The sequence below is a fragment of the Astatotilapia calliptera genome, chromosome 16 (genome assembly GCF_900246225.1).
Source record: "Astatotilapia calliptera chromosome 16, fAstCal1.2, whole genome shotgun sequence".
Classification (NCBI taxonomy): domain Eukaryota; kingdom Metazoa; phylum Chordata; class Actinopteri; order Cichliformes; family Cichlidae; genus Astatotilapia; species Astatotilapia calliptera.
Genome location: NC_039317.1, coordinates 32,193,561 through 32,219,384, shown reverse-complemented (window position 1 = coordinate 32,219,384; position 25,824 = coordinate 32,193,561). Strand labels below are relative to the sequence as shown.

General features: G+C 40.8%; 2 protein-coding genes across 9 annotated transcripts; one reads left to right on the top strand and one right to left on the bottom strand.

The window, feature by feature from the left end:
* Positions 1-4,381: 4,381 nt before the first annotated feature.
* Positions 4,382-8,418, bottom strand: LOC113007949 (anterior gradient protein 3-like). Of its 2 annotated transcripts, none has more exons than XM_026145029.1 (8): positions 8,241-8,418; positions 7,678-7,802; positions 7,426-7,489; positions 7,096-7,148; positions 6,351-6,427; positions 6,186-6,249; positions 5,618-5,701; positions 4,382-4,549 (listed from the first exon to the last, which is right to left on the bottom strand). In XM_026145029.1, the coding sequence occupies exons 1-8, from the start codon at positions 8,339-8,341 to the stop codon at positions 4,500-4,502; spliced, it is 618 nt and encodes a 205-aa protein (XP_026000814.1). In that variant the 5' UTR covers positions 8,342-8,418; the 3' UTR covers positions 4,382-4,499. The 2 variants fall into 2 exon arrangements, with proteins under 2 accessions (XP_026000814.1, XP_026000815.1); XM_026145030.1 differs by having other exon boundaries at positions 7,678-7,799.
* A 664-nt stretch (positions 8,419-9,082) lies between these two features.
* traf3ip1 (TNF receptor-associated factor 3 interacting protein 1) lies at positions 9,083-24,672 on the top strand. 7 transcript variants are annotated; one of them, XM_026145021.1, is made up of 17 exons: positions 9,083-9,337; positions 11,393-11,461; positions 12,534-12,695; positions 13,308-13,436; positions 13,702-14,112; positions 14,258-14,329; positions 14,519-14,539; positions 14,695-14,718; positions 15,349-15,424; positions 15,647-15,667; positions 16,677-16,767; positions 17,665-17,754; positions 17,966-18,131; positions 18,218-18,254; positions 18,366-18,442; positions 23,055-23,272; positions 23,505-24,672. In XM_026145021.1, exons 1-17 carry the CDS (start codon positions 9,215-9,217, stop codon positions 23,668-23,670), a joined length of 1,953 nt encoding a protein of 650 aa, XP_026000806.1. In that variant the 5' UTR covers positions 9,083-9,214; the 3' UTR covers positions 23,671-24,672. The 7 variants fall into 7 exon arrangements, with proteins under 7 accessions (XP_026000806.1, XP_026000807.1, XP_026000808.1 ...); XM_026145022.1 differs by having other exon boundaries at positions 9,087-9,337; positions 16,680-16,767; XM_026145023.1 differs by having other exon boundaries at positions 9,087-9,337; positions 17,668-17,754.
* Positions 24,673-25,824: the final 1,152 nt, after the last annotated feature.

Sequence of the window (25,824 nt, the reverse complement as noted above, 5' to 3'; positions counted from 1 at the left end):
ATAGTGGATCAATACATTGTTAACATCTGCCTATCAGAACCAAAAGTGGACACTTTATCATGTATCAGCTGAGTTTTTACAAAATCAGCTAAGTAGAAGAGTAGCAGAAGAAATTAATTGACTTCACATTCGTAGTTCACTGGTAATTGCTAAGCCATCCCTTTGGCACCCTGCTCACTGCGATACATTGTAATTTACTCTGAGAGTCGCTGTGTGCGAGAGGAGAGCAGATAGGCTAAGTATAGAGAAGAAAGTGTCAGGAAGAGACGCAGATTGAGCTTATCTGTGAGCTCAGGCCTTCCTTTGTCAGGTGCAGCTCCTTTCTGATGGAGACTCTTTGAACTTGACAGAATAATTAAAATGAAGGCGAAAAAGCTGACATTTGCAATTTGACCTTTTTGACTTACGTGGCAAAACTGGCACCATTTCCTCCAGATCACATTATCATTCTGCCCTTGCATTTGAGGTATGTGTGCGTGCCATGTGTGTGTGTTTAAGTATGGGTTTAAGTGTGCATATGCGTAGGTGTACTTAGTGGCTCTGTGTGCATACAGGCAGCGTGTATTCATGAGGGTGCGAGGAAAGAATAAAAGAATAGTTTTATGGCATATTACCGGTCCATCTCTTCATTAAGGAGCTGTTTTCCAGTAAGCGGGCTCTATTTGAGTAGCTAAATTGTCCAAGCAGTGTGCAAACGAGGACTAATAGCCCGATGCCCTTGTCACTGCCAAAGTCAAACTGAAGATCTGAGAAATGAGTGCGTCTCTGTGTGCTTGACATCACAGTCAGCAGCAATACTTCTGTAAATGTAAGGATTCTTACCCTGTTTTTAGTCTCTCCCATACAGTGTGACTGTAAAAGTAATATTTATAACTACAGTTATAATATTTATAACTTCTAGTCATCCTTGGAATAAGTGAAACTCGGTTGTAAGTTGCAGGTGACCACAGATAGCTGTAACTACTAGGACACAGCCCACATGAACAGAACATAGTTTAAATTCCCTGCGCCACGTTACATCCACTACATATAATGCAGCTGTGAACCTCTGCAGTGATTTCTGGCACTGTGGATGTCTGCAGTGGATCCTCTGGGCACTGTGACCCCGTGTATGCTCACTTAAACTGGGGTTAGTCCGAAGCATCGTTGATCCGTCTGTCATCTGTCTGCTGCTCCTGAGCAGTTTTGTGTGAGGTGTTGGGGGCATTAGCTTGGTTTGGTTTGGTGGACTACACAGGATGTGCTGGGTCTTTATCACGATCATCCCAGTGTCAGCAAATTGTGTGTTTTTGGCTTTGAGTTCTATTTTTCCGTTGTGCTCTCCTTGTGACTGGTGTGGACTGCCTTATCCTAATAACCAAGTTGTATGTCCTTTGTATGGTGTTTCAAGCTTTTTGTTATTGTGTTGTGTCTTCATCTCTGTGTGAGGTGTTGCTGTTCTGTTACTTCCTGTTTTATTTTGTTAACCGCAGTCCTGTCCCATAGTTGTCGGCACCTGTGTTGTTCCCCCCACATTACTTTGTGTACCCCACTGTGTATAAGTAGCTTGAGTTTCCCCCTGCTGCCTTTGACCCTAATGACCCTCTATATTTTAGATCACCAGTCTATGACATTTCATAGATTCATCTTGTGTTTTAACTGTCTAAAGGTTTATTTTGTTGTTCTGCCGGTTTAAAGCAGATTTATTTAACATTTTTCATACTAATATGTTTTTTTTTCTTGAAGGGATGCCAAATGCTATCATTTTTCTGTAAGGCAAATTTACCTGCCTATGGGTATAAATAAAGTTACCTTACCTTGCATTAAATGTGCAAATGCTCATCTTTGTTTTATTATCAAATACAGTTACAATGACAAAGAAGATCAACACAGTACGTATGAGTGTTGATCCAGTTATCTTTACAAGCAGAATAATTCCTGTTTAAGGAGAGGCGAAGTAATAGTTCCTTAGCTTACTCTTAAATATTCAAATAAAGGAGATCTTTTGTTTTTTTCATGTTTTTTCCCCCACTGTCCTTCAGCATAAGCATGTCTCGAATGAAATGCTATGCTATAATTTGCCTTCCCACACAGTGTCACCCTGAGTCATTTTTGCAAGGTTAGGACTGAAAACAGCAGATTGGAGAGTATTTGTAGTAAAATGAGACCTTCAGACTTGCTGCTGATGTGGAAACAACCTTGTGTTTAAGAAGTAACCTCGAGAAAGTTTGGGCATGGGAGCAAATCTGTGTTTTTATGAACTATGTGCAGTGGCAGCTGCGTGTTTACACTCGCTTACACCCACATTTACGTATTTTTCCAATATTTTACACATGGCTGTTTATTGAGGGTGTGTGTGTGTGTGTGTTTGTGTTTCCATACAGCCATTAAACTGCTTCGATTTAGAAGCTTGTTTAAGAAGTTTAAGAGCTATCTCTAAATCGAAAACATCAAACATCTCTGAATAATTCTTCATTTTCGTCAAGTAACGTTGGAGATATTTTCCTACAGAAATACAACAGTTTCTTGGGGATGCTGGAGAGGATTTGTTTCTGTTTTTATTCCTCACAGTGCGCTGAAACAGTACTGCACTTTTCCAAAGACTGAAATGTCAAGCCAAGGATACAGGAAAGCCTTGGTAGGAAGCACATTTGTTATGAACCCAGGAGTGTAAGCTGTTGAAACTATTTCTTAAGAAAGAAGGGAAAATATCTGGAAAATCTCAGGAGTTCATGATGAATCATCTTGGGTCCATCTGAAGACAGAAAAACTGAAAAACATAAAGGAAAAGTAGACACACAATTGCCTCAGACATCTGCGCTGAATGTGGAAACACAGGAGAAAGTGCAACAGAGGTGTGAATAATTTAATCATTTCTCAGTGATCAGTTCCTTCAGTAGATCTTAATATTGAGGAATGGAACATTCTGACCCATTTAAAGTGTTTTCCTGTTTCTGTGCTTTTCTCTGAATTCAAAGAAACGCAGAGTGAAAGTGTATATTTTTTAGGATGGATCTTAATGGACATAAAAGAGTTTTGAGAGCTGACGTTAATGCAGGCTTGGGAAGCATTAACATGCTGTTGCCTTTCTGCTTTAAAAGGTAAAGGCACCATAGTGGAGCCATAACAATTAAAAGCAGCTCATTAATCCAAACTATGACAGTGGAAAACTGCATGGTGGCTATTTGTGGCAGTGCAGCATGGTCTCATTCTGTCTAGGTCTGAGTTATCTGATTTTTTTTTAACTTTGCAATTGTCTTCTCTGCTTTCAGAAGACCATTTAACAACTGAAGCAGAGACACAGCCTGAGATAAAATGCAAGGATTACCCAGGAACTAGACTGTAGATCAAACTGCCTTTGCAACGATATGAAGTCTGCTGAGCTTCAAGCACAGACTTATTTGTTTAACAAAAATATATCAACTCTCTCAACAATTAAAAAGGGGTATTTAATGTAGGTCATTTGATATGTTCAACATTATTATTAAAGTACTAAAAAACTACCTTTTTATTATTAGCATATATAACTGATCAGATTAAAATATCCCATCAATTAATATTTGAGTAAATTCAATTTCTCTGGAAAAATTCTCAACAGCATGAGACCCTGGTCAGCTATAGTACACTGCCACCTAGTGGCCAAAAATGACATGAAATCCTAGACACACTCACTGGCCATTTAATCAGTTACACTTTGTTAGTACTGGTTTGGAAACTCTTTTTCCCTTCAGAGCTGTTTTAATTCATCGTGGCATAGATTCAACAAGGTGCTGGAAACATTCCCCCAAGATTTTGTTGCATGTTGAGATAACAGCATCACACAGCTGCTGCAGATTTGCATCCATGGTGAAAATTACCTGTTCCCCCACATCCCAATGGTGCTGTATTGGATTGAGATCAAGAATCTAAATTGATGATCTCAGCTTTGTAACATGGTGCAGTAGCCTGCTGGAAGCAGCGATCAGAGGGTGGGTACATAAATGGATGGACATGGTCAACAGCAATACTCAGGCAGGCTGTGGTGTTTAAACAATGCTCAGCTGGTACTAAGGGGTCAAGAACATTTCCCCACATCATTACACCACCACCAGTACCATGAACCTTTGATACAAGGCAGAATGCTTTATTTTGTTTACATCCAATTTTTTGATATCTGTGATTTTAGCACACGTAAATAATACTAAATAATCAACACTATGTTTTCTAGTGATTCTCACGGAGTTCTTTTGCTCTGATGTAATATTCACTTTCAAATTAAAAGTCACAACAACACAGATCAACACTGCCTAATCAACTTCTTATGGAACAATACCATCATAAACAGTTCTAAATAAGCATTATCACTGTGTTTTTAATGAGTAGTTTAATTACATATTAAGTGTTGCATGAAAGTGAGAAAGACTGAAGATGACTTTCTTTTCCTTTATTTTGGTTTTATTGAGCACCAAAAGCATTTAAATTATTCAGTTCTGACCACTGAGCAGTCATGTGTGGAAGATGCTGAGACGTCCGGCACCACGTTAGAGTTCGCTGTGCAGCGGGACTTTGGCTTTCTTCATGTTGTCGGCCACTGTGGACAAAGAGGGGACAAATAAGAGGAAGGCAGTGCTCTTACATGAGTGAAGTAGTTCAGAAATGAAACCTAAACCTAAGCTGCAGGTTTAGGTTTCCTACTAAACCTAAACCTGCAACTACTTTTCCTTTACTACACATTTAATGGCTTCAACTTCTTATCCATCCATTCGCTTCTGCTCATCCTTTTCAGGGTGCTTCAACTTCTTATTTTAAATATATTTTTTCTTATGGGGTTTGTTTCAGAGATGGCAGAGTCACTTTGTGCTTTTTAAATATATCTTGTTTTAAGGTTTTTACAGTTACAGGCAGGGCATCACAGTAGCGTGGTTAGCACTGTTGCCTCACAGCAACAAGGTCATGAGTTCAACTCCTTCACCTGGCCGGGGCCTTTCTGTGTGCAGTTTACATGTTCACACTAGGTACAGTCCAAAGGGTTAACTGGTGATTCTAAATTACCCACAGTGTGAAAGGTTGTCTGTGTCTCTGCATTAGCCCTGCAACCTGTCCAGGATGTACCCAGCTGGGATACACTATAGCCAACTCTTATTGTGTTTAGATTTTAAATATATTAAAGACAAATGTCCAGGGGACCAATAATCACAAGGTTTGGACCTAGAATAGCTCCATGAATGATTTACAGTAACATAACAGTAATCAGCAAAGACATAATGAATGCTGGTGCTTTAAGTGTGTTAATTGTGCTTTTAGTTTCCAGTGACAAAGCCATGATTTAATGATAATATATCGGGAAAAAACAGTGTCACATTCCTCACTTGCCTTCTCTTTTCCTCGTAAAAAATGGACTCTTTGTCCATGCACTGCATTTGCAAACCTCCCACCTCTTTGGCTACTAGTGCTACAAGTCTGCTAAAGTTTCTCACTAACATCCACATGGAGCTCAAAATTCTTTCTGTCAGAACAATCTCATAAAAAAAAACTTCGTCATTTCTGTCAAAATATTGAGGAAGGGATAGGGTTCAAGCTGTGGGGGATTAGTGTGTCTGCAGTCTGCTGACAGGTGAGCTGTGCAAACTGTCATTAGAGAGAGTGAACAGTCACTCACGGCCTTGGATGTCACTCGCTGTGTAGGTGTAGAGGTGGTTGCTGTACTTTCCAGTAATGTCTGTGCGCACAGTCAAGGTTGGATCTGTAGAAAAACCACACACATGAACAGCTCAGGAAAGTAATCAGTATTATGTGACAGCTGATGTGCATTTTATAAACTGAATATGTTTCTGTAAAATTCTTTATCTAGAAAAATGAGTGAGGAAGCAAAAAGAACCTTGGGACTATCCACACCATTAGATCTGGCAGGGTTATGCATGCTTTTGTTATATCTAGACTGGACATCTGTAGACTGCAGTTAGTCAGTCATCTCTTGCTCATTTACAATTACTTTGAAATGCTGCAGCCAGATTACTGAAGGGACAAGAAGCAGAAGTACTCCAGTGTTAGTGTTAGTGGCCTTTCACTGGCTCACTGTTCATTAGAGACTCCACCATGAAGGGGCGCTGTTTGTATTTGAATGGTTTTATTCTGTGCTATGCTTGTATCTCTGTTCAACCTCAGACAAGGACAGTAAACAATCTGTTCTTCTATATTGAAATTATATTAATAATGTAAGAATTTACCAACAAAGAGGATTCTGGGAACATAGTAACCGTCAGGTGCCAGATTCTTGTCCGAAGTCTCTTCCTGTGTATAACAATATAGTATTTATTGCACATGATTTTAATAATAAAATATTTATAGATATATATATTTTTTTTCTGCATATGTAACATATCTTTAATTACCACCACGTTGAGCATGATGAAATCCTCTTTTGCCATTTTCTGGATAGTCTTATCCACAACAAATGCCTTCTTCAGGTCTGTCGAAATACTTTGGTTTAGTATTATATTTAGACTGGCTTTCAAATAATTATGAATGAATTATGAATGGAAATATTAATAAATGTATTCTGCCTATTAAATGTCAGAAGGAGGTAAAGCCTGTTAAGTTATTACAGACTGCATTTATAAAATTGCCTAACAAGTCAGAAACAAGTCTGGCAGGTTGGACCTTTAGAATATCACGTAGGGGAATACACAACACACTATAAATATATGAATCCTGTCTTGTTAAAATGAGGACACATTACTAATAAAAAATATATGCAACTTGCTGCAATCAAACAAAATGCTTCAGTGTTCTGAGACTTTCAGCGGGAGGATGCAGAACGGGCTGCTTTTGGTCCACCGTAGCAAAACTCAAAATTTAGAGCCAGACTTCACTCTGTAGGTGGTCTTCATTGTTTATGGGTTAAGAAATGCCAGTGGAGACTTCCACTGAGCTTATTTCACAAAACCAGCTGAGTGATTTATGAACATAACTCTCACATACTTCACTGCCTGCTTTGTGGGTATTACAGAATGCACCCATTGTGTTTCCCGGGAAAACAAACAAGCCCAAGTCTGAGTGAGAAAGACAGCGCAGGAGGTGCAAGCCTATATTTTTTAATATATACGCATACTTAATAAACCAAAGTAGCAGCAGTACCTTTACTGTGTGGGCAGTTGTCTTTATGATGAATGACCATGAGAGGTTTCTGACTGTGAGAGCAAAACCACAGAGTAAGAACTCAGTACATTCCACAACACAATAAACACAGTGAAGGGTGTGAAGGCAGTCTTACACAACCAAATGCCTTAGAAAGCAAAGTCCCCATGCTGGATTTACAGACAAATGAAGATTAAAGTAATAATGTGTTTCCCTTATGGAAAAGTAATGGAGCGTCATTCCAACGCAGAAAGACACAACAAAGGAACAGACTTATCTGAACAAAATAAACTGACATCCAGGACCTTTACCCAAGGTTTAGAGTCCTACCTCTTGGCCATTTTTGCTAGGCCGTCTTCATAATTTTGGGCCCAGTTAATACCACCTCCCCATCCTGCAGGCAGGAAATAAAAATACAGTGATAGGTCAACAACACTGCTGCATGTTCCCAGTACATTAACTATGTCCCCAAACAAGCAAAGTTCAGATTTTATTGTGTCTGACAGCTATACACGATCTTATGAAAAGGTTTATAGGACATTAACTGGAGCTGTGAATATTGACAAAAGTAGATTTGCCCACCTCTTGACAAGGACTGACTCTTCACTTTCTTTTTAGCTTTCTGGTCCCCGGCACTGGCACAGAGGCCAATGAGCAAAGCAAGCAAGACCCAGCGAAGCATTGTTCCTTGTCCTTTCAGAGAGCTGCTGTGAAAGTTGGCAAATGAGTTCCAAGGAAATTCAGTGACATTTATATTTAAATACAAAACACAAATCAGTTTTAGCCTGACTCACATTTGACAGATATCTAGAGCTGCACTGACTCACCAAACACACCTAACTACAAGGCGGTATGCAAGCAAGCAAGAATTCATTAATGGTTCACCTGAGACCATGTAAATAAAATAGTTTATAAGCTGTAATTCTACACATAGTTACCACACTTGTATTTGTAATGGGGAAAATATCAATTCTGAAATAATGTGAAAAAGTGTAATTTGAGATAATTATAATTAAGATTCCTTCATTTACAAATCATTTTCAAACCTTTAGTGAGGCATCTCACTAAAAGCTAGCTTTGAAAGGAATCATAATACTTTTTTTAAAAGTAAATGAAGGTATTCAGGTAGCAGGTAAATCTCTTACCTCGTCAATATGAAGCAACAAGCATCTGCTCTGACGCTCCTATGTGCGCTCTCTATTTTCAGATTTTCTTTTCTATCGAACTTGTCAAACAGGTATATCATATTAGGCTTAAAAAAACAAAACAAGCACGCACTGCCTTATTAAAAGCAATTGTACTGTGTAATGGGATTACACCAGCAGATAGGGAAGCTAGCATTAATTTGGTTATTATCCCTTCTGTAAGTTTAAAAACATATATATACTTTATGGGCTTTTACATGATACTTCAGTCTATGGATTAAGAACAAATAAATAACTCAAAATAACTTTTTATTCGAATTTGAATTTCGTTCTCTTAAAAAGTGTCACCCTGAAAGTACAGTTGTTCCTAAAACTGCTTCTATGAATCTTCCACGTGTTGGTATAAAGGAAACTCCCACTCCATGCCCGAATAAAGACAGGGATGTATGGCCCATTTTAATTTTATAATTTTAATCAATTTTTGGCCATAGTCTCCACAACTTATGGGGCAGAGTGAATTAATTTCTGTTGTTGCAAATACTGATACCGGAACTCGGTAAATGCTTCTTTACGCCTCGTGTACTCCGAGTACTGTATCTTTGTAGTCTGGCTTCCAAAACTTACAGTTGATGAATGGCCTATTTTATTTTGTATGTATATTGAATGCTTTTATCTAGTTGCTTCTCTTTTCAACCACGCTGTTCTGTTTTGGCGGAAATAATAAAGAATTTTCTATCTATCTACTTTGTCTAGCCATTTATCTAGCCGATTGTTAGTTGTTGCTATGGACACAAAAACCGCTTGGCAACTGTAAGCCCTTGGCGCAGGCGCAGTCCTCTTAAATGATGCACTGTGGGATTGCAGGACATTGACATAGCAACCAGGCGACAGAGTCACTAAGTTTTTCACTCCTAGTTAGTTTCGTGTATTTTTTCTTGGTTAAAAGTACTTAGCTTGGCTTTTTATTTACTACCATGAATGCGGCAGTGGTGAAAAAGACCCAGGACACGTTGGGCAAAGTGATAAAGAAGCCGCCGCTCACCGAGAAACTGCTAAGCAAGCCTCCTTTTCGATACCTGCACGATATCTTCAGTGAGGTGAGACTCAGCTGCTGACATTACACTCGAGAAAGCAAGCTGGATTTTATTTAAGGGGCGCGACACTCTTCTCAGAAGCCTAGCAAAGCCCAATGCCACTTCTAAGTTAAAAACACAGACACGGGAGCTAGTTAGCCGGCTAATGCATAAAAGTTAGCATGAAGCTAACCAAGTAAGTTCGCGAATATTACGGAACATTTTGTAAGCTCCGATTTCTGCGGCTCCAGATTGTCAGTAACACTAATCCCGATAGTCAAGGGGTGCATTAGCAATTCATTTAAATGACAGGTTGCGCTTTAGTTAATATGGTGGGTTAGCAAGTGAGCTAGCTGTTTCAGCAGCGTCGTCTTGTTGCTAGGCACGACCTGAGCGCACACACGAATCAACAAACCGTTTTCCCCCGCTGCTGGCTTAAAGGAGGGCACCTGCCAGTTAGGATGAACCTGTGCTAGGTTCCTTGAATCCGTCACGTTGAGAACACAGATGCTGATCAGCTTATGGTTCAGCTAAAAACAAGCACAGGCTGTGCTATAATTGGTGTTTCTTTGATTTCCCTTCATTTATTTAAAGCTGCTTGCAAGGCATGCATATATGATTAAGTTATAGCCGATGGCTTTCTGGGGTTTGCCAGGAAGATCTGTCTTCTGTGGCCTAGAGTAAAACACTCTCAGATGAAGAGAAGTGCAGATACAGATCAGGGTCAGTTACATACTCTCACAGGTATTTCATGTGCATTAGACAAGCAATTGTACCACGTGAGAGTTTTCTGGTTCAGAATGGGTGTAGGTTGTGATTACACCTGGCACTTCTGAAAGTAGAAAGCATTTTATTGTCCTGACTCCCTATGTGCTCTTTTCCGTTCTCTTTCCTCTGCCCCTCCCTGAGCGTGCTTCCGTTGGAGGATTTCTGTTAAAAGGGAGTTACTCCACTCTACTATCACAATGTGCTTGCTCATAGGTTGTCACTTGTTTGTTGGAGTTCTTTAACACTGTAGGTGATAACCCTACCATGAGGCAACTTTTGTGGGAATTTGGATTATACAAATAAACTTGAATGGAATTGAATACTGTTTCTCTTAGCCATTTTTAAATGTGATGTTTAAGTACGTGCATGAGAGAAATAACAGCCAGTATAATAGGATGAAAGGAAACAATATAAGTACAATAAAGGTGATTTTCCACCTCAGAACAGTTTTTTCCCTCCCTTAGTTAGATAAATATCATCATTGGCATTGTGAAATCTAAGATTACTGGAATTTTCAAAGAAAAGATTAATGAGTCTAATGTGTAAACAAAAGAGGCAAAAGAGAACCTTTCTCAGTTTTTAATTTTTTGGGTGGTTAAATGGCATCCATTTAATTAGGAGTCAGAAATGACAGGACAATATATGAATGTATTCTAATGTTGTCTGTGGCCACCCTTCCAAAGATCCATTTTGAGTAAGTACAACTGCTGCAATAGTATCATGGTTCTTTAAACACACACATACACACACAGGAAACACTGCATCATCTCCACGGCCTGTTGTCAGAGCCCTGTTGTTAGTACACTGCTGATCTTTATGATCAAACTTGCTTTGCTCACTTGCGGCTTCTTTCATTTTCTTTTTCAGCATTTTATATGCACAGTTGACTCCTTTTACATAAGGTGTCAAGCAGAGTAAAATCTCTTACGCTCTTCTCAACAGAGGTGCCAACTCATTCTCACCTGTTCAGCAGTCTTATATTTCACTCCAGGTTCATGCATATTTGATAAAGGGAAGAGTGTCGGCATGTTGGACTCCCCTCCTCTGACTAGGAATATGTCTGAATATGACTGTAGGGCATAAACTGCTAAAGCTATAAAGGTTTTTTGTGGTTGTTGTGTTACTTTAATGTTTAGGTTAATGCTCAGCAAAAATTGTTGTTGTTTTTTTAGCCCACAGGTGAAAAGCACTGTTCCTGCACATACATACAAACAGACTTCGGAGTGAACTTCTCGATGTACAGAAGCTAAAAATGGCATATCGTTGTAGTTTCATGTCTGTTTAAAATGACCCTTTTTCAACCATTTTCAGGTCATCAGGACTACTGGTTTTATGAAAGGCCTGTATGAAGAAAATGAAATGAAGTCAGACAGTGTAAAGGTACGTCTGTTTGACGGCTATGCTTAATAATATCACTAATTACAGTCTTTCCTTTGATTTGATTTTAATTGACTCTTTAATGCAATGGTGTTATGACCTAAGAAGCAGCCTTGCTCAATTATTAAGTCACACAGTCCTGTGTAATGACTGTGTGTGTGTGTGTGTGTGTGTGGGGGGGGGGGGGGGGGGGGGGGGGGGGTGTCAAACGCCTTACAAGAAAACAAAAATGTAAAGTTTTGGTAAAAGCTCATTCAGACATTGCTCTCAGTTGTGAAATGCTTAATCATAAGGCATAGGCTGATATTGTTACTGTCATCTTTTAAAGACTTGCCTTTTTCTCTACTTTTTAATGTCAGCTATGTATTTTATTAATTGCTTTGAATAGAGATTTCATAAAGGCATTAACACTGAAAAGCTCACCCTATTAGATGCGACACAGAAGGGCCAGGTGATTGCACCAGACACACGTCCTTATGTTATGCAGTTGGCAGCCTTCTCAAATGCAGCAGGCTGATGGACCAGAGGGGCTGTTTAGCTGGGTTATTAGTCTAGAGTAAGGTCTGTTTTATTAACACCCAAGAATTAAATCAAAGGAGTGTTTTTGTCTGTTCCTCCATTATGAAAGATGGTCCTTGTTAAAAATCCAGGTGTTCCATTTCACCTTTTGTCTGCCTTATTAAAAACAAGACTGATTGGCCCTTTGAGGTTCAGGATTTGAAAGCTAACAATTATACTCTACAAATGGCACAGTCACATTTACAATGTGTGGCAGACTTAAGATTCACACCCTGCAAAGTAAAATATACTTACTGTAATGTAAGTAGCATTATGAAGAAAATAGTGGTGTCAGAGTTAAAGGGTGGACACAAATGGTGATTATGGGCCAATTATAGTTTATTTGCATGCTATTTTATACCGGACTCAACCAAGATGCTCATCTAAGGCAGAAGTAACTTCAGCTAATCTCTGCAAAGATCCACATTTCTCAGATTGTTTAATCATCCTAAACTGTGTCCGAAAATGAATCTCGTTGGAGTTACCTCCTGTGCACTGTCACCCTTTTTCTTTCTAGGATAAGGACTCAAAAATAGCCTTCCTTCAGAAAGCGATTGACGTTGTGATGCTGGTCAGTGGCGAGCCCCTGGCAGCAAAGCCAGCCCGCATTGTAGCCGGCCACGAACCAGAGAAAACCAACGAGCTGCTGCAGGCCATCGCCAAGTGCTGCCTCAACAAGGTCTGTCTTATTAGATTACACACTCACGCTGAAAAGCTAAGTTAAGAACGCACTCTTATTTCACTAATTTATCCATTTTTCATGTTGTCTCTGTTATATCCGAGACACAAATGAAACTAGCTCTCCATTAAAAGGAAAATGAAGTATGTGTTATTTTTCATATCCAGATATTGCTCGATTGGGAAAACTGTCTGGCTGCCTCAGGGAGACATTGAAAGTATTTAATTGAACCCTGGAGATTGAGTGTAAACAGATGAGCAGATGCCTGGGGTTGTTGCTCCATAAATGTATGTATGTGGTTACAATTGCTGTAGTAATGGTATTTAATAGCAGCAAACAAATTAAGAACAACAACAAAAAGTAAAGCGAATTCCCACAAGCCTGACATTTTAATGAATAGTGAAGAACTGTTAAATGGGCTGTTTTTCCTGAATTGTGTTTATTTTTATTTTTTCCCCTTCAACCGAATCTTAGAGTTTTCAGATTTAAGGTTCAATCCAATCATAAAGTTTCTCCTTTTCAGGGACACTTTGGAACGTAGATGCTGTTTAAAGCTGTTCAGTGAGTTTTACTTTATCACATTGTCTGATCCTCCTGTACATTTAACTGCAGATGTCCAGTGATGACGCAGTGAAGCGAGTGCTTAAAGGAGAAAAAGTGGACATTAAAACCAAAGCCAGTACCTCTAGGTCCCAGGACAAGGAGAATAGGGAGGGACGGGAACATCATGTGGATAGAGAGGTGAGTCTTCTTAAATGGCATCCATTAAATAATCTAACACTTTCAGACATATTAATGTTTCTTCAGATGTCCTCAGAATCTATATTTTAACGTTCACACCAAAATACTGCAAAGAATTTTTTTGTAGCACACCTCAGATATATATGTATATATATATATATATATATATATATATATATATATTTACATTTTTCAATAGGATTTAAAAAAATGATTAGGCCTACTGTGAACTGCATGATGTATAACTGTTAATATATTATTTCAGGAGAAGAAGAAGATCACAGAGCGCAGCAGCAGCCGGGACCAGAAAGACCCAGACCAGCCCAAAGAACAGGAGAGCCGACGCAGAGATGGAGAGAAAGAGCACCGTCGTGACAGAGAGCGCTCGGAAAAACACCATCGCAGCGAACAGGACCGCCATGCGAAAGACCGTGACAAGGACAAGAGTCGAGACCGGGAACGAGACAAAGACAAAGGACGAGTCAGGGACAGAGACAGAGAGAGAGATCGAGACAGGGAAAAGGACAAAGAGAGAGACAGAGAAAAGACAAGAGAGCAAGATTCTCACAGAGAGAGAGACAAGGAAAAACGAAGAGATCGAGACAGAGAAAAAGAAAGAGACCGACACAAAGATGGGGATGAGAGGAAGAGAAGTGGAGAGAGTGGAAACAGCAAGGTATGTTTGCAGCAAGGACAGCACACATTTCCCTTTTCCAGTCGCCGTTTCAGCTTAGAACATGTTAAATATACAGTGTGTGACTGAACAAATACATGAAAAACAACAGAATGTAGTTCTTACAGTTGTTTGTGTGTGCGTTCAGGTCCGAATATCAGAGGAACAGCAAAAACCATCCCCTGAAGAGCCCATTAAAACAGCCAAACCTGCACCAGCGGTAAGATCTGTATTTTCAGATATCTGACAAATCAAATCATTTCTGAGTTTCACAGACATTAATGACAGAGAGGTGCAGTGGTTTCATTTGCTTACGCTTGAATTATTAATCCTGACACATCACACGGGCTCATGAACTATTCTAATTTCTTTTCTGATTTTTTTTTTTTTTGCCTCTTATTCTTGCAAGGAACCAAATCCAGCTGAAGAGGTATTACTGCAGACGATTTAGTTTTTGAATGTAGTGGGTGGCTAGCTGCGTGGTTAAAGACTACTTCAGGCTGTAGTGTGGCAGATTGTGTTCCCTCACTCAGTGTGTAACTGATACATGTGATGATTGTGTGACTTGTATTTTTGTCTTCACAGCTCACAGAAGCAGCTGAGAACCAGGTAAAAACTCATTGAAAAAAGGTCTCAGTGGGATTTCTTCATTTCAGATCCACTACCAGTACAGTTACAAACCTTTTGATATTACTGTGTTTAAATACCTCCTGGGCTGTGTTAGAGGAAGTGAGTTCCCTGTGTTTCTGTTGTTCAGCTGGAGAATAAATGTTTGAATGTCTGAGTTTCGTATTTCTCCTCTAACACATCACAAGATGATGTCTTGGTGTGGCAGTGTGTTTGTACTGTCGCGTGTTGTTCAGTTCAGTGTAAAGCAGGGTTCACAGCTGGTTGACAAACATGATAAATTCTCAGTTGTCTGCATTTCTAGCTTTGCTTTGTTCTTACTAATCTTTCCTACATCTCCCTCGATATTGTTGCGGTCTGTTTGGGTGAGATATAATCTTAATGCCTCTGCAGTTATTATATTAAATGTTTGGTTTTGAAACTTTTGTACCTCGACACAGCCTCTTTTGTTTTTCAGGAGGGACGCAGCCCTTTTTTTTCTGTGTTATGTTAAAATGTTACTACATGACAAAGATTTCAGTTTTCAGATAAAATAATTAATTACAGTTACATCTGTGTGTGCTTGTCGTCAGTCATCCATTTTTTTCTTTTTTGTGTTTTCCTTTAACACAGTCTGAGAGTCCAGCGAGAATACCTCGGCCTGCATCTGCCAAGGGGCAGCGGCGAAGACCCAAAATGGGAGATCAAGGTGACACCCGGCACCCCCTCCTTCAGCTTTATTCATTGACAGCAAGAATATATATTTAATAATTAATAAAAATGTGGCAGAAAGACTTTTTAGTTTGATAGTTTTCTTTTTACGCTTCAATAATAAAGTAACTTGCTCATTCGCCTTGCTCTTCCACTTATCCTTTTCAGGGATTACATTGTTGTGTAAGTAATACATTTTTTTTTATTTGTTTCCCTGCAGAAGAATCTGACAGTGAAGGCGGTAAGTGCTTGCTCTCTTTTATGAGTTCATTTAAAGAAAACCAAAGTTTTTAAGTTATTCCATGAAATCGGTCCCTTAAAAAAAGGTCAACATAAAAGGTTAACTCAGATACTGATTGAACATTAATTGTGTGCATAAATCAATCGAATTACTCTCACAGTAACACCTTTAACAAACCTTAGCAGATACATTAACTACCTCTGCGGTGACAGTAGAAGGTATGAAATAACTTGATATTCCGGTCTGAGTAACAAAGTGAGCCAGTGACTGAATGACTCACTTACCGTTTAACAACGATAAATTTTTTTTTTTTTTTTTTTTTTGTTAAAACCTCTGAACAAGTCGTTCAGGTTTGTTTGTGAAGGTCAATATTAAATACAGCGTTTCAATGGGACCCAACCCAAACTCACCTGCATGCAAATGAATAGGAGCCACACCTGTGGGAAAGATAACAGCAGGACAAATAGCCCCATGAAGCAATTATGGTTTATAGAAATTCCAGTCAGTCTTCACATTTCAGCAGAGCTACGGTAAAAATGCATTTTTTTTTATCTGTCCGTGGAAGCTTTGACAATGAGATTTTAAAGCCTCGTCCTGTGTGCTGTACCACCTGCACCAGGCAGTAATCTGCCCTCTTTTGCACCTGTTTTGCTTCTGACTGCACTCTGTTTGAAAGAAAGGTGTAGTTTAGTTTGGCGTGGTGAGAAATCACGAGAGCCTCACCCAGCAATGGTGTCAAAGGAGCTTGAAGTATACATCAGTGCATCCAGGTGAGAGTTTAAGCCACTGGAGATCTGAAAGAATAAGAGCTTTAGTTGATGCTAAATGAGTCTTTAAATCATATCAAAGATTTTAGGAGTTTTATAATAGAGCACAAAGCTAGCTCAGGAACATTGGTGCATATTTGGTCATGCAGTGTTTTATGACGAGTCAGAATACAAAATGTTGTTATGGGAGGGATTCCTGTTATGTTATGCAAAGCGAATTATTATCTGTTATTTTTCTTTAGCAGATGGAGATGTTCATTTATCCCAGAGACCTGTTCCTCAAGAAAATGGAGAAGTTGGAGGATCGTCAGCGTCATCTGACATGGCTTCCAGGTCTTTAAAGTTAACACTGTCACTAATGAGCCACTGTGCATGGTCACATGCAGATGCTATTCAAGTTACATGTTTTAGTACTGAAGTGGATTTTGTGTTTGTCATAAAACACACACATAGAAAAAGTTGTATTGATTGAGTGGTAGTTACACACATGAATACTTTCAGGAAGTTTTATGACATGTAATTTCACAGTTGCAGTTTAGTGTATGGTAACCAGTTAATATTTTAACATACCATTAGCGAGGTGATATTTCTGGACATTAGCCTTATTTGTCAATGTTTGGGAGGTCCGAGGAAAAAAGAACAGAAGTAGATTGAGAGAAATGCTTCCTTGGACTCGTTCTGAGGCGCTTTATCACAGTGTACTGAGGAAAAAGTCACTCTGTGGCTGTTTTAGGGTTGGAACTTCTTTAGGACACATGCCTGAAGATCCTGTGGGATGAAACATTGCTTTTGCGTGTTTTAGGAATTAAATGATGACATTAGAGCCAATATTGTCCGGGCTTTTTCCTCACCTAAAAATGTTTGCTCTTTTTTCTAATGCTGGTCCACACTTTGGACCTATTTCCTCACCACAGGGGAACCATGAAGTGTTTATGATGTCCACTCTACCAGCATGCCTTATCTTATAGGTGCCAATCATTGTGTTGCTGGCACTTGAAGGTGCTGGTACTGAGCTCTACACGATATGACCATATCATGCAATGTTATGCACAAACCTCCAGTAGACTTTACAGTTTGGATTATAAGGAGAGGAAACGATTTGATTGGTTGGTGGAACAGCTGTGGTGCAGCAGCATCTGTTGCTGTTCTCAGTTTTGTTTATAAAAAAATGAAATGTAAAGCTGTCTTTTAGATTATGGTTGATTTTTTTTTTTCTCCATTCTTCAACAGTAGACAAATAGCACGACCCAGCAGTGCTCGCCCAGCACCTCCTCGAGTCAAGAGACAGGAAAGCTACACTGATGCGAGCCCGGCTGAGAGGTGACTTCATCATTCATATTCATTAATGTTTCTTATGTTCAGATTATGCTGTGTGACATCATTCTTCGCCTAGTTTAGTTCCTACTAGATGTTGAGCCCGTCTAAATGGTTTTTGAACAGTGGAGCAGTGCAGCAAGTCTAACCAGTCACACAGCAGTCAAGCAACATGAATCTCTCCTCTTCATGCTCCTGCCTTTTAAATCTTCTTTAGAATGAGTCAGCCTCTTTGTTCGTCTCTAAGGCTCTCTAGTGCCAAGCCCTCGGCACCCGTCATCATGGATGGAAAAAAGATCGCGGAGGAAGATGAGGATGATGATGAACAGTTTCTTGTGGAGGAGGCAGTCCCTCCACCCTCAGGTGCTCCTGAAGTGGAGGTGGTGAGTGACTTGAACAGTAACTTTTTCATAGAAAAATCTAAGCAAGGAGTAGTTACTATATTTTCTGTTATTCTTATCTATTACAGGAACCTACCCAAGAACTAGACAAAGATGAGAAACACGGTACAGAGCTACATTTAAAATATATATATGTGTGTGTTTGTGTGTGTTTTTAATTCCAGCAGTGCCTCATTTTCTTCTGAATCTCCTGAAATTACTTTTCTCTAACTGTAGGTGGCCTCGTGAAAAAGATCCTTGAGACCAAAAAAGACTACGAGTCGTCCCCGGTGTCCCTGAAATCTAAAGAACAGGTACTGGCCGTGTAGAAGTATTTCACTTTTGTCCACTAGAGGGCAATATTAGCCTGGCTCTTACCGAAAAACTAGTCTCACCAAAAACCTGGGTTGAACCTTTCCGCCATCTCTCTCAGTCATTCTTTCTGGAAAGCTTGCTCCTTGGGAACACGCTCTTACCACACCGAAAAAACACAGCGCAACCCTGGTTATTATCAAAAGAAAGATATAAACAAATGAAGTGGGGAGGTGTAATTGCACTGCCTCGAAACCACAAAAATGTTCCCCATCAGTGAAGCTGAAGGGCTAATCACCAAACAAGCAAGTATGGGCCTTAAAGGACCACACACACAATTAACACACTCATCAAGATGTCTGGAGCAAAGTGAGCTTGTTTTCTTGGGTTGCCCACTATCTCAAGTTACATACTGCTTTATTTTGTTAAAAGCATCTACAATCCTTGAAACAGGCTTTTTTTTTAGCTCGTGCCCTCTATTTTTTTACACGTCTTTATACATATACATGTTTTTTTGATGTGTGTTTTTGTTTTTTGGGGACTGGTGGGTTTCGCACACAGATCAGAAGCGCTCGGTTTTATCGTTTTTTTGTTTTGTTTGTTTGTTTGTTTTTCTATTTTCTCCTCTTTGACTTTTAGTCTTCATAATATACACGATTGACCAGTTTTCTCAAGGTGACATGCTTCTGCCATTGCTCACGTTCGACATTTCCCCACAGTGAGCCTTTGTACCAGTCAGACTTCCATCAATATTTGGAGTATCAGACAGTGTGAAGCTTGCAGTTTGGTCTGTAGTCCGTGGCGTGAGGTGGTGTATGCTGTCTGCTTTGGGTGGTCCACTTCACTGAAGCTGACCACCCTGCCTCTGATGGATGCACTGTTTTGGCCTGTAACTCATGCAAAAACACCCTGCTGATCTATCTCTTCCAAACTGCGACTTCAGGCATCATCCCTCATAACTCACACCTGCAGGAATGTTTTGGCCCAGCTTTTAACAAACCTTACTGTTGTGCGAGCGTGCACATGTGCAAACAGACACTCACAGAGGAAACCTTCAGAATAACCGGCTCTTTGAGTAACGTGAGCGCACGCTTGCGGAGATTATTCTAATTTTCTTAATGTAGCCTCCTCAGATTTCAGGGGCCTCCAGTCTGCCATCCTCGACTCTCCTGTGTGATCTGCAGTCGAATGTTCGCCCCTCTGCCGCTATTGGCTTTTCCTCGTCAGCTGTATAAAGAACTATAATGACTTCCTTCCTGACATGAAAGGGTGGAGAGGTCAGCTTAGAGTAGATTTTTTTTTCTTTTATTGTAATCACAGTAAAATGCGCAGGCACAAAAATGTAAATATTGAGTTTCATTGGTGTGTGCAGTTTGAAATTATGCTGCTGCAAGTGGTATTATTTTAATACTAGTATTTAAAAACAGTGTCTGAGTAAGTTGCAAGTCACACTGATTTAGCGTCAGGCTCAGTACGCACATCCTGGCCTTTTTGTATATTTGAAGTCTTTATTCTGTCCCACTTTGTTAGTCCTAATTTAATTGTGTTCTTTCTCTGCTGATGTAAATAAAGGGAACACTTAAACAGCCAAGTGATTATATTTTGCTGTGTCCCAGCACTGTGTGCGTGTCTTTGCTGTATATTTTTGGGGATGACCTTCCTCATGACCTCTTGGTGGCCTTGTATATTATTCCGAGATGGTTCTCTTTCTATTTAGACAGAATCCGCTCCTTGCAACAGCTGCGTTTTCATAAGAATTTTTGTGTACTTTTTTCCCCCCATTAAATTAGCCTTGATGAAGGTTTGTAGTGTATAAATAAACCCCGTGGCATACAAATGGATGGCTGTTGAGTGAGAGTCACGGAGCAGGAGGGCCAGAATACTCTCTGCAGAATTGTCAAGAAAATAAATACTCTGCTCTCCAGACCTGTGTCTTCATAAACATGGAGCGTTTTTTGTGGAAACATGAGGAAATGACCCCGTGGCATTCCATTAGTCACATTACTTTTTTAGAGGTCATATTGACAGGTTTTGGTCAGGTTTTTGAGTAACCTACCTGAAGGCAGCTGAAAATTGTTTTCTGGCTTGAACTCCACCTTGATGATATATTTAATACCTTCAAAGCCGTCGCTCCATGAGAACCTTTTAAAGATTATGAAGCTTTTTTTAAAGCTCAGTTTCCATTTTCCGGTTGCTGCAGTACAGCCAGCGGTCCCCTGGAAGTTTCCTCTCACTTCACCTGACACCCCAGGGGTTTGCTCCTCGATGTCTCCCCAGTGGGCCACAATGACCTTCTAACAACATCCTGTGACCTCATTTTTTTTCCCCTCCTTACTTCACTGACTTCAAACTATTTTTATGATCTAGCAAGACTTCTGAATAAACTTTTAGGAAAACTAACCCTAAATCTCATTCTGTGATTACGCTTCCTGGCTCACCTCTCGGGTTTTTTACAGGAAAGCAGCTGACATCTGCTGTGACGGTAATAGCCAGGTTTGCGCTCTCTTCTAAGGAAGCTGATGTTACGCCATCAGTGACACAGCTCACGTCTAAATCATTGTTTTCCCAGTTAATCAGACCCTAAAGATTGCTGTGCCACTGACAGGCTCCATGTTTACAAGCCATTTTTCATGTCAGAGGATTCTTTGAAGAATGTTTTTCTCCTACGCCAGAAAATCCCCACAAGCGCTCCATAAATCACATTTTTGCATGCATTTCCTAATTAAGCTCATTAGGCATGTGATGACTGAGTGAATTTTACTTTGTATTGTACCTCACCATGTCATAATCAAGTGTTTGGAGATTTTCGGGTCTGCCGTCCCAACTTTTGAAGGAGGTTTTTAAATGTAATGAATGCAGCTCCACGGGACAGAGAAAACGTTTAAACCTTCGAAAAACCTCCTAAAACCTCTTTGTTTTGAGTCCACAGCCACTTCTTTGGCATCAGCCAAAGGTCGTGTCTTCCTTTTGCATCGTGCTTTTATCGCCGTCTAAGATAATGGGAAAACCTGCCCCTTTCCTCCTCTCTCGCCCCTGCGCCTCTGCGGTCACCTTGTCTAAATATTGTTCTGTGATCTGGGTGAGAAGAAGGAAAACTAGGAGCACACAGGTCTCGCAGACACCGACGAAGACCTCCATAAAGCTTGATTTATATCTACATGGACAGAGTGCGCATGTACAAGGGGTCATGTTTTCATGCCAAGTTTTTTATTTTCCAACAGAGAAGAAGTGGTGGGGGTGTGGAGGTAGCATGGGGATGGCAAACAGAATGAAGCCATGGGTCCCGTCTGGGCTGTGCAGACCAAACCGCAGCCAGGCAGGCCGAATGAACCATAGAGTATTTGTCTAGCTGCAGGGTTCATGGTGCGCAGTGGAAAGCCACCCACCTTGTTGGGGGGACCAGCAGGCCAAGGCATTTCAGCCCTCACACTCTTGCGCTACCACAAAGGAACAGCAGAGCGAGGTCGACAGAAGTGTGTGCTTTCCCTCTGCAGAGAAATGGTGGCAAACAATAATGTTTGATGTCATTTCTGCTGTGTGGTCTCGTCTAGTCGAGCTGCTTTTCAGAATTGTAATTAGTGAGGCGATTGGTTTGTTTTAAGAGGTGCCTTGATAAGGCAAAAGCTACAGTGCCAGCTACGCCAACCATATGTGCTCCACTGCTCAGCTGGGGGCGTGACAGTCGGTGTGTTTGAATGAGGAAGCTGTCATTTAGTTTGCACTGTGCTGCAACTATGAATTCCTCTGCCTCGTGAAGGCAGGTGCTGCCATTTGTGAAGCCAAATAGCATAATTTGGGCCAAGCTTGAAAGGAGGCATAAGTGTAGGAGTTGTTACTTAATACTTTAGTAAAATAACCCCACTGCCACAGCCTGTTACTAAAATAAACAGGACTTAAAGACCAAGTTTGCTGGTGGGGGTTGTTCACTGTATGCTTCGTCTGATCCTCTGGTTGGTGTGTGTGTGTGTGTGTGTGTGTGTGTGTGTGTGTGTGTGTGTGTGTGTGTGTGTGTGTGTGTGTGTGTCTGTAAGGTTGCAGTTTGCAGTGCTTTCAAATTACGCACACACATTCAGGCCTCGCGAATCCCAGCTGAGCAAACATCCTTGGGTTTGCTCCTTACCGAGGGAGGTCCCTCCCTGATACCTTCCCCTCCTTTTCTCCATCAAGGGTCTGAGTGTAATTGACATAGAGCGACACCCCCCCCCGTCCACTTTAGCCGCACACCATACACTGGAAGCCTTCAGCAGCCAGTCAGCCCCGTCCTCCTACTTTAACCAACACAATTCAGCAGCACCTTTGATCTTTATATATACAGCTAGGTTGGTAGAATTCCCGCCTAACATTTTTAGCCTTGAAATCCCAAACCACTAAATGCAGCCCTGCTCTGGCTCTGGATATTTGAGACTTTGCTGAAAAAGGTGGAATTCCTAAAGAGGGTTTATTGTGTATTGGTCTGGGGACACAAAAGTGATTTGTGTCTGTTTGAAACATTGCTGAGTGGGAAACCGTCCCACGTCATCAGCTTGCGTGTGCTTAGAATCTGATGTTTGCAAGTTTTGAATTCAATGTTTTTAATCCACCCGACCTCACCTGTCGTACCACCTTCCCTTTCAGAATTTGGTGTCTGAAGCAGCGCAGAAAAAGGAGCGGGATATGGTGACAAAAGAGATCGAACGGCTGCGCTCATCCATTCAGCTGGTGTGCCGTAGTTCCCTACCTTTAGGCAAGATCATGGACTACATCCAGGAGGACATGGATGCCATGCAGGCTGAACTGCTTTCCTGGCGGCGGGAAAACAAGGAGCACGCACAGGCCTTGCTGCAGGAGCAGAGGTTCGGTCACCGAATAATTAACACACTTTTTAATCTTTGTGCTGTTTCCAACACCAGATCACACACACACACACACACACACACACACATTTGTGATTCTAGCTATACTCTTTTTGTACTCTTACAGTCAAAAAAAAGAAAGACGACTATCAGTACTTCACAAGCTGCTAAGTCATCTTCTGCTTTCATGCACACAATTATTGTATCCCTTCTTTGTGTGTGCGTGCTGCAGAGCGACAGATCGGGCAGTGGAGCCTCTTAAAGCTGAGCTAGCTGAGCTGGAGCAGCTGATTAAGGACCAGCAGGACAAGATTTGTGCTGTACGGTCCAACATACTGAAGAATGAAGAGAAGATCCAGAAAATGGTGACTGGAATCAAGGTCTCCTCCAGAACCTGAACAAGAAACAAGATGCACAAGAAAACCCCCAAAAACGCACTGAACATTCAGGTGGGAGTGGGTTCTCATTCAGAATAATGGTAAGGCCATTTTTCTTGGAGGTGTTGTGGAATTACGGGACCACTTTTAGGTTTTCAGACCAGGAGATGGACCCAAATATATTCCTACTCCACTTTAAGATATTGGTACTTGAAAGGGCCGCTCGACGGTTTAGAGGTCTGAAACTGTTCCCAAAAAACTAGATGATGGATTGGAAAAAGTGGATGATGCTGGAGACATAGCAGCTGAAAACACTGACAGATGAATGAATAAATAAAATGCATCTTTATGATCTGCACACTAACGTAACCCAATCTTTGGCCCTTCTTTTGAAATGGTGCCTTCGTGCATTGAGCCAGTGCACAGCTCACAACTTGAACATTACAGCAGAAAGCTGCACATTCATCCACTGGACCAAATTTGAAATGTTTCCTCGTTCATTTAATCACCGAGTTTTTGAGGGCGTGGTGCACTCGGCATGTTATTCTTGTGAGCACTTGATATTTGACATGCAGTTTGACCGGAGTAGTGAGCAGACCCGTAACAGTAATTAAACATACTCACGGCACATCCAGCTGATTGAAAGCAGGAGGAACGTTTAGATAGAACGTTTACATTTTCTACAAAACAATCGGACGCTCGTGGAGAGGCCTGGAGTGGAGCTGATAACAACGCGTGTTACATGAATGTAGTGTCTTGGCGTGAATTTGTCCAGTAACATTTTCCAACCTTTTAACATTTCATTGACATTTACAGTTTTCATAAACCAATTTTTTTTTTTACTGTGTTAAATCGAAAAGAAAAAGAAGACTGCTCTGAAATTTTCTCTACATCAGTTTCACACATTTTATTCAACCATCTGTGAGAACTGTCACAGTCAGCTCCGACACGAAACAGGCTTTACTCTGCCAGCTCACTAGGGATGGGTATCGTTTAGGTTTTATCTGATACCGGTGCCAAATCGGTACTTTTGAAACGGTGCCGGTGCTCAAACGGTGCTCAAACCGGTGCTTAAAGAATGGAGAACACAAAATTGGTCCAAAAACCTCTCATGTTCAGCTGTTTTTTGTAAAACTATAACAATGTTAGCCTTTTCTGCAGCTATGGGGCATATATGGCATCACTCTTGGCTGGAAGCAGTGCTTAAACAATGAAAAAAACACAAACTTTGTCCTAAACCTCTCATGTTTAACTGTTTTCCACTTTTTCTTTGGTCATTTTAGCCTTTTTAGCCAGGGTGAAGGGAGTATCTGCCATCAAACAAGAGGACAGCCGCATGTAGCTATGATGATGTTTGCTAGTTCACCTTACATGCATTTAATGTAATAACGTGGTTAGCCTACTCAACGTAAATTAGCTACTCACGCAGAGAAGAACGGCTGCTGCTGCCACCATCATCCGTCATCATTTCTGCTACACTGGCAGGGCTAGGGGCCAGGACTCTCCTCTTCGTGTTTTTGGGGGATGTTGCATAACAGGCAACCCACCCGCAGTAGATGTGCACGGTGTGAGGTCTCGCAGCAAGCTGTCAAATACGGCGCATTTCTGGGCTTTTAAAAAAAACGCTATGCATCGCCAGGTGTTTCATCAGATTTGAGGTGTTACCTCCTTTGACAGTATCACAGTATCAGCTTAAAGCACTTGTTGCTGCTGAGTTTGCATATTTTGCTATGAAGTACAGCCAGACTTTTGACCGCTTCGCCTTGGACATTTTTAATCTGTAGCTCTGCTCTAACAGAACGTACGTACCTGGCCCCGCCTACTATCCTCGGAAACGTAAAATGATTGGCTAGAATCTAAAGTGTATCACAGCTCAGGAAAAAAAAGCACCGAAATAAAGCACCGAAATGTGCGCTGCTTTTCGGTCTGGTTACTACCGTTTATGTCAGAACCGGTGCCATCATGGCACCGGACACCGGTACCCATCCCTACAGCTCACTAGTGCAAAGTCTGTGTAATGTCTGATGTCCCCCTGTGAGAAAAGTAGATGTGAGCGGTGATTTCAAAGTGAGTCAGTGAGTGTCACGCATCCTGCCTCCTGCACGCTTTAACCAGAGCAAACCTTCATCTGACCCAAACTGTGAGCTCACAGTGTGCTGCATGTGGGAGAGGACA